Source organism: Xyrauchen texanus, chromosome 1 (genome assembly GCF_025860055.1).
Source record: "Xyrauchen texanus isolate HMW12.3.18 chromosome 1, RBS_HiC_50CHRs, whole genome shotgun sequence".
Taxonomy (NCBI): domain Eukaryota; kingdom Metazoa; phylum Chordata; class Actinopteri; order Cypriniformes; family Catostomidae; genus Xyrauchen; species Xyrauchen texanus.
In genome coordinates, this window is record NC_068276.1 from 46,162,961 (window position 1) to 46,174,554 (window position 11,594).

General features: G+C 36.7%; 1 protein-coding gene across 1 annotated transcript; it reads left to right on the plus strand.

The window, feature by feature from the left end:
- The first annotated feature begins 538 nt into the window (after positions 1-538).
- On the plus strand, positions 539-10,296 carry pamr1a (peptidase domain containing associated with muscle regeneration 1a). The gene is made up of 11 exons (XM_052136181.1): positions 539-909; positions 1,927-2,103; positions 2,425-2,550; positions 2,639-2,753; positions 2,886-3,103; positions 5,366-5,557; positions 5,838-6,029; positions 7,797-7,863; positions 7,961-8,190; positions 8,389-8,765; positions 9,229-10,296. Exons 1-11 carry the CDS (start codon positions 777-779, stop codon positions 9,811-9,813), a joined length of 2,412 nt encoding a protein of 803 aa, XP_051992141.1. The 5' UTR covers positions 539-776; the 3' UTR covers positions 9,814-10,296.
- The last annotated feature ends 1,298 nt before the right edge of the window (positions 10,297-11,594 follow it).

Here is an 11,594-nt window from a genome sequence, read left to right on the forward strand (position 1 = left end):
CACTCTACCAAACTGACAACTTGAAAATACATTCACTCAGTTCTGTCTCTGATGGCATCAAACTTAGCAAAACACCAAACATTATTCTCATATCAGAATTGAAAGTTGTCAGGCTAAAAGTTTTTGTGTGAAGAATACGATCTTAAAAGATAAGGCAAGTGAAGAAACCGAGGGGGGATGGGTTAGAGCAAGATCTCCAGAGAGATATTGAGAATGTAAATGAAAGAATACGAATTTCAGAGTGAGTCATTTTTAGAGACATTGCTCTCTATTTATACAGTTCAATCAGCCTGATCAATGAATAATGTCTTTTACCATTTTTTCCAAAAGGGCTTTAGTCTGCACATAAATTAAAACTTCAAAGATTCTTAGTTGCATTTAGAGTTGAAATGATTTTCAAGTTCTGTTATTCTGTTTCAAGCTGTTACAACAACTTGTCTTGGATCTGTATACAGGAAAAGTATAATAGACTAATATAGACATATCTGACATCAGTGGGAGGATGGGTTAAAGATTTCCCCTTGCTCTGTCTCAAAGTTCTTACAGTACGTCCCACCAACAGTTCTGGAGAAAACTGAGCAGTACAACAGAATGCAAATTATGTGAGACAATACAGATAGCATAAGGAGAAAGACGCAAAAGAAACTGGCTGAGAGAGAGAGAGAGAGAGAGAGAGAGAGAGAGAGAGAGAGAGAAGACAGAGCAAGTGGAGGGCTCTAATCACTGGCCTCATGTTTCAATCGCTTATTTGACACAACAGAAGTCTTGGCAGAAGAATGCTCTCTCCCGTAGGCCAGCTGGCTGTAAGCGCAGGGATTTGGATGTCCCCTAAGTGTGGATACCACTCCTGTTTGCTCCGTATCCTTCTTTATCTTCAGCTTTCCAGCATGGGGGCATCTTGGCCAAATGGTAAGAGCTTTGCAAGAACTGTCTATGACTGGAACATTTGCTTTCAAGTGTAATGACGGTGTTTCTCTAACACAAACACTCTCTCATAGAAGTGTACTGTGTCATTTAAATACCACAGACCCTGAAAAGTATGTTTATAAGACCATACATGTTTAGTTCTTTTAACACCTCTTAATGTTTTTCTGCAGGTTACATCCAGCTATTTTGAAGTATGTTTAGCCCTAGAGGGAAGTGTTCTTTTCTGAGACTTGCTAAAAATAATTAATCTGTTTAAATATTCATGACAAGTTTCCCTGTGTTGCTTGGCAATTCTGAAATTTGGATATACAGTATACAATGTGCATTGGTTTTAGAGATAAAATTCATGATTCATTTCATGGTCATCTCTTGTAAACCTGGATACATGTGCTTAAAGTGCATAAACAGCTCTTTCTACATGCCTTCATTCATACAAATGAGAAAAACAGACATTAGATAATTGTGCCAGGAAATAACTACAGGAACCTGTCTGGAACATTAACTGAAGGACTGCAAGCAACAGAATCTTGCTCCCACAAAAAGTGAATCAGTGGAACAGGTTATAATTATGACACTTTTGCAGAATTATCACACATCTGTTCACATGGTCACAGAAGTGCTCTAGATGGGTGGTAAAAGAATGCAGACTATAAAGACAAGGTGGGTTATCAGATGTATGAGTAGGACCTGCCATGACATGGTTGTGTACTTGAAGGTGGATGTGGTTGTATAAACATCATTCCATAAAATTTCTGAGTGCATTGTTTTGTTCTTCACAATATTCCCTGACGTTCCATCACATCTGCTTTCACTGACAGGTTGTGAAAATAATAAAATTTTCCTGACCGCGAATGATAAAATGCACTTATTCTGTGCTTGTAAAGTGACTTATTCTCACTGATATGCTGAGCAAAACACAATGAACACTTTATTCAAATAAGGCCCATCCACTTATGAAAAACTTCATGTTGCTGCTGAGTTGTACTGCATTTTATTTAGCTTTCAGGGCACAGGTGGATAAGTGTCCAGGCCCACAGTGGAATGCAATGTGTCGTACCTGTTGTGAATATGAGCAGATTGCGTGTAAGTGTCCATCTCATGGAATGAAAGTTGGCTACGCTGTACCCTGCTGTCGAAATGTTCTGAATGAGTGTGACCCCTGCATCCTACACCAAGGTAAGAAGGAACACTCTATTACACGGTACTCTAGAGGAACACAACTCTATTTAAAAAAACTTGTAAAATTTCAGATTGCCTGAAAGTGTATTTATTGTTTAAACTTGAGCAGGACATTTAACATTGTTTGATTTCATATAATAATAATTGTAATAATAATATTGTACTGTGATATATACTTTATACATCTATAGGTTTGAATATTGTCTGACATATTTTGATTTTTATGCTTATATTATGCATTTGCAGTATGCTTTCTATATGCTCTTTTCATAAACTAAAAACGTAAAAAAAAACTAAAGAGTTTGTAATCCGAAAAAGGTTGCAGCATTTTTGATAACTGCAAGAGTTGCAACAATGGCACCTGGCAGGCCAAGGATGATTTCTACATCAGAGGCAGGTACTGCACGGCGTGTCGTCAAGGGTGGTCTGGTGGAGACTGTCTCAGTGAGTCTTTCGGTCCTTTCCAAATTCCAAATTTGATTGTGGTTATGTATGAATAATTTTAGAAACACATTCTTTGTGCCAACTTTAGCATGTGGAGGGGTTATACAGAGAACACAAGGTCATGTGACATTAGAGAGTTATCCAATCAATGCCAAATGTGAATGGACACTACAAGTTAGCCAAAGAGCAATGATGGAACTCAGGTAACTGCTAAACATCTCATGGTTTAGTGAGCCTTTCAATCCACATTTGAAATTATTTTTTTATTTATGTGTAAACTTGTACACTTTTTCAGTGTTCTCAATACAGGTTCTCAATTTTTCACACGTGTTTAGGTTCTCAATGCTTAGCCTGGAATCTGACCACAGTTGTCGATATGACTATGTAGAGGTGCGAGATGGGGACAGTCTGAAGTCACCTGTAATTGGCAGATATTGTGGGGACAAAAACCCTTCACCGATCAGAAGCTCTGGAAACTCTCTGCATATTAGTTTCTTGTCTGATGGCTACAATAACTATGATGGGTTTTTTGCTACATTCCAGGAAGTCTCAGGTAAAAAATCTAGCAATAGCTTGTTGTACAGATTATACATACAGTGGGGTTCAATGAAACAACAGCACACGAACAAGAGTGCTATTCAGTAGCTGACCAACAGCACGACTGTGAAAGTGATATTGCTTTCATACAACAGTTCAACAATTAATAAAAACATTGAATAACTAACATTTCAGGAAAATATTGCTAGTTTTTTTGTTCTCCACCAGTGAAATAGTCCCAGAAGAAGCCACAGCATTAAGCACAACTCTGCTCTTTGAATCAGTGTTTTTGAATTATTCTTTTAATTAAACAAATTGTTCTTGTTCACTTAGACCTCATTCAGAGTAGGGACATTTTTTATTTTTACAGGAATGAAAATGAGGCTGTGAGGGATAAACATCATCTAGTCAATGACATGCACTGTTTAAAGATATAAAAAAAAGCTCCAAAATCAAGTCTAATTTTCCACAACTCATGTTTTTTTGTCAACTGAAATTTCTTCAAAAGATGTTTTTCAGTGTTTAATCAGCAGAACGATCCAAAAACGCTTTAAACAACAGTACAACCCATTGAACAGACTTTAAATATATCCCTCACATCCCTCGTTGTCATTCCTGTGAAAAATCCAAGATGGCGCTGCTGGTCTGGCAGGAAGACGTAATCTAGCACAGTGTTTCTCTACCTTTTCAACTCCAAGGTCCCCCACTGTCCAAGACAATATTTAAGACCCACTTGCCCAAAACTGGATGTGTCTGATTAAAATAATTAATCATGGATCATTTTTGAATCTAAAAGTTTCAGAAAGAGTCTGTTTATAATATGTAGGAATATATCTTAAAGTATTTTTTTTACATTTTAATTAAGTAGGATTATTTTAATTAATAAACCTAACCTAAATTAATTTTAAGTCATCTTGAGGCCCCCTCGGAACTGTGCTGAGGCCCACTAGTGGGTCCTGGCCCCCTGGTTGAGAACCACCAATAACAGCATTTAGAGAACATGTCATCAGAGATTAAGCAGGAGAACTGCAGCAGTGTTGTTCAAGTTGGCTAAAGCAGCAGTAACAAAATAACTACTGAACACTGATTTGCTTATGAAGCTAAATATTGTATTTTACTTGAATTTTGCACTTCAACTACTATGTTCTCAGCTTCCTGCTTCCCAAAATTACTGAAAGGCAGAATGCAAGATTAAACAAATAATCTAACCATGGCTGGTGACTCGATGTCGTTTTGTTTGCTGATTATGCAGTTGTATTGATGTTATACCCTAATTTACTTTCTATTTTTATTTTGTTTATTTTTTTGGACCCCACTGTATCCATATTAACACCCAAAATACATTTCCATAGAAATATTTTTGTAATGTACTCATTTGCAATAATTTGGATAGGCTATTTGTGCCTTTGATCAAAACTTGCAGCTCTTTTCTCCTTTCCTAAATATAGGTCCATGTTTTCTCATGCAAAAAATAAAGAAACAAACAAATAAATAATAATGATTTTAATGATTTTAATATGATTTTAACGTGTTTCAATTTCATAACAAAATGTCATCAAATTGAATTGTGTAATGTTAAACAAAATCAAATGAATAAAACATATTTTTAAGTTTAGTTTATCTTTTATTTAGTAATAATAATAATAATATAATGATAAAACTAATAATAATAATATTAATAAAGATCTATTCAATTTGATAGAATTTAGTTATGAAATTGAAATGTGTTCTTAAAAAATCTGTACATTATTCCAAACTTTTGACCACCAGTGTATAAATATATACATATAATGGATATATATATATATATATATATATATATATACACACACACACACACACACACACACACACTGGCATCTAAAAGTTTGGAATAATGTACAGATTTTTCTGTTTCGGAAGGAAATTGGTACTTTACTTACTTTAATCACCAAAGTGGCATTCAACTGATCAAAAAGTTTAGTTAGGACATTACTGATGTAAAAAATGCACCCCCCATGATGCTTTTGTGGGATCAGCTAGACTGTAAGGTGCATGAGAAGTGAAGAACAAAGAAGTGAAGAACATCTATGGCAAGTGCTACAGGAAGTGTGGGGTGAAATGTCACCTGAGTGCAGAAAACCTTTCCGGATTAGGTTACCTTTTATTCTTGTTGCTGATTGGCCTTCATGGGTTTACATTTTTGAGAGATTATTCTAAAGTCCATCTCAGAAAAATTGTCATGTTTTTATTTTAATGCTTAAATATTGCTTAATAATATTTTACTGCTTTTCACAAGGACAAACAAAACCTCTCTGTCCAACCCCTAATAAGCCTTCAAATGGAGACCTATTCCTGCAGTACAAGGAAGGAGACATCATCAGATCAGTGCAGTATCTTTGCTATAAACCCTACAAGATCAAGGGTGCATCTCAGCGGGCATGCCTACCCAATGGCACTTGGAATGGAACTGCTCCTGTATGCATAAAGGGTATGCTGACTCTGTCCCACAACCTTATGCTGTTATGAGGATTGCTTTTGGCATAACACCCTATACTGACACATATGAGTCAGATGTGCTGATATGCCTGGTAGTCACACTTCTTTGAATTTGAATCACAGAATATCAGCAATTTTTTAGGTCATTCAGCACATTAAAATGTATGCAAAAAGTAAATACTTTAAATGTTTGCAATTTTCTAAAAACGTCTGACCTGATTTGTTAGTACCTATACTAAAGTACTGCCATTTAAAATCTGGTTTGATTACAGAAATTATCATTAAAGACTGTCCAAGTCCACCACAACTCCACAATGGATACTCCATAGAGGTTGCAGGCTCTGATGGCAAAATCAAATATGTGGAATTTTTCTGCAACAATACCTACATTCTCAGCGGGGACTCCAAAAGAGCATGCCAGAAGAATGGGACGTGGAGTGGCAGTCAGCCCCTGTGTGTCAAAGGTACCATCCTTTCCTCATGAATAAGTTATAAACCCAGCTTGGCTCATTCTATAATTGGGGGTGCATTTCATGTCAACAACAAAGTACGAAAACAAAGTACTTTCATAATAAACCAACTATTGGTTTAAGTTAATTTATATTTTTAGTGAAACAAATGTTCTAGTTGAAAAGCTTAAGCATTAAACACACTTTTTTAAATGATAAGGTAAAGGATGTCTTCCCTAGTAAGTTTGCCAACTATGTTATGGACAAACTGCATGCCTTTATAGACACTGTTTTAATGATGTTTAATAATGAGGTTATTTTGTCTATTCTGCCATAGGTGCAGTAATTCTTTTATAATTTTAAGAATTGTATGTTTTTGCAGATATTCATGTGATATTTTCAGCACAGTCAATAGTGACAGTAACATGTTTTATCATAAATCTGCCTTAAATGTAATTTTGCTAGTTTTAAGAGATGTTATGCAAAACTCCAACATTTGTGGATGTTAAATATAGAGTACCTTGAAGGATATCAGAAGCAGCATTCTTGTTATTTGAATGTAAACAAAATCAGCTGTAAATAGTTGAAAGTAAAAGCAATATCCTGGTTATGTCACAAAAACAACATTTACATAGAAAGATGTATGTTTCAACTTACAAAGGAACAATATCGGGTTAATTTTGTAAAATCAATTAAATATCCCTTAATCCCTTATCATCATGATTCACACGCATGCACGCGCGCACACAAGTACGAGGCACACAAACACTCAGTGTCCCCTGACACATACAGGCTTAAATTATGACTAAAATCGATCAATGGAAAATAATTTATCATCACTGGACATCAGTGGACACAGTAGGGTCAAGTCAGCTATGTTACCCAAGCACTGGGCCTAGACAGTAAATTAGTTGATATGTAGCTTAGTTGAGAGTTGCTACAATTTGACTAAAAATTTCAATGTTAGGCCTGGCACACCACATGCCAATTTCTTGATAAAATTAGGTTTTAAGTTAAAATCAAATTTGAATATATATTTCAGTTAAAATTTAAAAAATATTGCAAACCATAACAATGTACCCAACATAGTTGACGGTCAATTAATATACTCCTTGAAAATATGCTATTGTAGTTAAAATATTGAAGAAAAAAAACACAAAAAAAAAACATTAAAGGGCACTAACCATTATGTATTCAAAATGTCGGCCATAGTGGAAAATGACATCACATAATGCTGGTCACATGGTTTAGGAATACTCCATTTTTTGTTGCAGGGGCGTTTGGTTAGTAACATAGTTGACAGACTTTTGTGGACATGAATAAAATGAAATATTTTCTTTATTAAATTGTAAAACTGAAGTGTTTAGAATTTAGAAATAAATAAAGTATAGATAGTGTTGACTTTATTTTGAACTTATGACCCACTCACTTCAAAAACAGGCAATGCAAATACCCATCCACAGTGTGGAAAGCACATGCTCATACACACAAACAAACAAACACACACATACACACACACACACACACACACACACACACACACACACACACTATCCTATTCTTATGTGGAAACTTAATAGACATAATGATTTTTATACTGTACGAACAATAGATTCTATTTCCTAACCCTAAACCTCACAAAAAACGTTCTGCATTTTTACATTTTCCAAAAAAATAATTGTTTAGTATGTTTTTCAAGTGATTTGAATTATGGGGACACTAGAAATGTCCTCGTACACCACAATCACACTGTGAATTTGAAATGTCTTGTCTCTTAAACAGCCTGTAGAGAACCTAAAGTTTCTAAACTGGTGCGGCAGAAGGTTTTAAAATTCCAACCTCCTTTCAGGTAGACATTTTTAAATTCTTTATGGCAGTGTGATATTAAACTAGTAAAACTGTTTTAAAGAATTCTGTGCCCTGAATTTTATCCCTTTGTATGTTAGGAAAAGCCCAGTCCACAAGCTATACTCTGCATCCAGACAGGGTGGGACAGAAGCAGTCTCACTCAACAGAGATTTGCCTGTTGTCACAGATTTGCCACCAACCTTCCACCATCAGTATACCAGCATAGAATATGAGTGTATCTCAACACTTTACAAGAATTCGGGCAGTGCACGTCGCACGTGTTTGAAGACTGGTAAATGGAGTGGTCGTCATTTTTCTTGTTTACCAGGTGAGGGCAGCACTAACAAATTTACAGTACAGTACAAGGAACACAATTTCCTATTCACTAACATGTTTGAAATACCAATAACCAAAACTTTTAAAAAATAGATTTAATACATTTGACCAAAGCACTTTCACTCTACAAAAAAAAAAAAAAAAAAAGCTGATATAACTCACTTTGGAAATCACTTGTTGTCTGTTCCAGTATGTGGTAAATTGCCACCAGCCAGTCTTAAAAACTTAACAGAAATTTACTGGCCATGGCATGCTGCCATATATACCCGTCTCCACCACATTAGTCCTCTTATGGGAAGGACGAAAAGACGGGGGGACACATTTGCCATAGATGAGGATGAGGATGAGGAGGGGGTGAAAGAGAAGGAGGAGCGGGTAAAAGAGGGACAGAAATGGCAGCTCGTCTGCAGTGGGGCTCTGGTGAACCAGCTCTGGGTCGTGGTGGCTGCACATTGTGTGACGAAGCCTGGAGGGTCTGAACCCCTCAGTGGAGATGATCTAAATGTATTGATGGGAAAACATTACCTCAGTGACCTCAGAGAGAACAAGAGACTACAGCACATACAGGTAAGAACTTTCAGATAACGCTCTCATCCTGGATGACAGCAATCAGGCTTTTATTTCCTGCAGAAGTACAAACGGTGCAAGCACACTCAGAGACTAATGCAATTCCAACACGGACACTTGCACACATTTAGTTAAATTAGCAAATTATTTGAGGTTTGCGAGTAATTATCTTTGCATTGAATTGCATGTCATATTTCAATTTTCCATATTATTCAAGTTAATAACCTCTGACATTAAGAGAGTACAGCCTTTTTTACAAATCCAACAGCATGAGTTCTAGGAAAGCCCAAGGCCAAACTGAGGATACTGCAGACTAAATAGATGCTTAAAAACTAAGAACATTCTTATCTATAAGCTATGATTAGGCTTTGCCCAGGTAGCCTGTTGGATTATTTACTTCTGAACTCACCAAGTCTCTCTCAATTCTGGTATTCCACCTACTGTATCGTCTGTTTCCACACAGATTTCTCAGGTCTTGATACATCCACACTATGATCCACATCTCTTGGACTCTGACCTTGCCCTACTAAAGTTGGCAGACAAAGCTCGAATCAGTGAATATGTGTCCCCTGTTTGCCTGCCACATTTGCAGGGTGGGGAGATCACTGCAAAGCAGGCTTTCCTCACTGGCTGGCCCATAACAAGCCAACACAGGTTAGCAGCTCACACAGATTCGGAGGAACCTCAGACCGGGCTGGTAGAATTAGCTGATGTGGTAAAGTGTGAAAGGCAATACAGCAAACAAGGGGTCCCAATGAGTTTGACTGATAACATGCTGTGTGGACGGCAACATCCACTCAGCCCGTCAATGATCTGCCCCTCCCAGACTGGAGGGATCATCCTTGCACCCTCCACTGATACCCAACTGACTGTAGGGCTGCAGCTTTTTTACCCAACTGGAGCAGAAAACACTGATTCTATTCATGCTTGGGAACTGCTGGGGCTGGTGAGTTTTGGCTATGATCTCCAGGGCTGTAATCCTGATTTGTTTTCTATTTACACAAGGGTGGCCAACTTTAAAAACTGGATTGAAAAGAACATTACATAGAGCTCTAAATCAAATAGAGATTTTCTGTACAGTGTTTTTCAATGTTCCACATATTATGCAGATTGGAGATATGTGTTACATTTGGCCCTTGATATTTTTCATTGCATTGACTGAACTGATTTATGACTTGGCAATATGAGGCAAAAATAATTGTATCAAATATACAGAACAGTGATGATAGAAAGTGTGAAACTTGTGATTTCACAACTTGTTTATGCCATTGCATGTGCATGAGTATTTGTTTGTGCATGGTAAAATGCAGAGTAAACATTCCATGTGAATCCAGTCACTGGGTTTGCAGGCCTTAGCTTGTCTTCGGTCTCAAGCCCACTTTTCACAACCCAGTGCTCATACTTTTTACACAACCAATATACTAACACTTGTTTTAATTGCAGCCCTTGCCTAAAACTAAAACTGGAACAATATATTTGTCAAAACAGTGTGGCATTCAGTGTTTTTATTAAACAATTTGACTTATGATTATTCATTTTTTGTATTTTTTTTTTGTGTCATTTTAGCAAATGCTTTTCTTTTACAAGTGTTTTTACAATCATGATTTTTGCTACATGATGTTCACATGTGAATGTCACAATGTTGCTTCCGAATGTTGCAGTACTAAATTGGTACCATTTTGCCGAGTTACTGATGTGTACCATCTCCCATCAGACATTTTTGCATTGTTCAAGTGTGTTTACTTTCTCCTCTTGCGCGACTGGAAGCATGTTGCGTCAGCCCGGGGTGTGTCCACAGGGTGTGTCTCAGTGTCGTAAATCACTATATCATGAACATGAATTCAGACACTAGCAAGGGTGTTGTTCCACTGATGACTCAATTACCTGCAACACGATTATGAGGTTTTGCTTTTAAATCCAGCTGGTGTTAATCAGCAACTTTGCTGTAATGTTTTGTTGTAGATATTAAAACGTACAGTGATATTATGAAAGAAAAATGAAATAAATCAAAAACAAATATACAAAGGAGTGTATTTTAAATTTGTTATCAACTCTCAATAAAAAGATTATTTCCATTTCATGAACATTTATGGATGACAGCTAAGTCTCTTTTAAGAAAAATAAGACTTTGACACATTATATTTGCACTTGCACATATTTAGACGTCCACAGGAGAAAGTTTCCGATAAATGAACATAGTGAGCAGTGATGCTGCCTGGTTTTTATGGTGCATTCTGGGATTTTTTTGTAGTGAGCAAACGTATCAGTGCACTGTCTAGAACAATTTTGTGATTGGGACAGCTATATAAATGGATAACTTGCTGACCAGTGATCTGAGTACTGAGCTAGGGAGCTGATTGAGGTACACCCTCAAGTTCTCTCCCCGCTTTAAAACCAGGAAGCAATTGCGTTCCCATAATCAATGACGAGCGAGAGTTGGTGGCTCCATTTTCCCTATAAGGATACATTTTTACTCCACTGATGGTTGGGGTTTGGGGGTAAAGTTAATAAAAAATGCATTTGTCTTCACTGTATTACATCCTTTACAACTAAAAACAACTCACTTTACAACTTGCTTCTGGACCCCATCTGTGGATATTCCACCCAGACACTGGAGTTCACATGTGACTATATGTTCAAAAACACTTCTTGCTTTGGCCAATGTGGGCAGCGCTTTGAATATCGGAAAGGCAACTTATTGGGTGTAAATCAAACTTCACTTGCGCAAATATATATGAAACGCTTGAATATGCACATGTAAATAACTCAGACGAACGTGTATACTATGGAATGCTCTAACAAATGCATAAGAAATGCTTGCACTCAGCA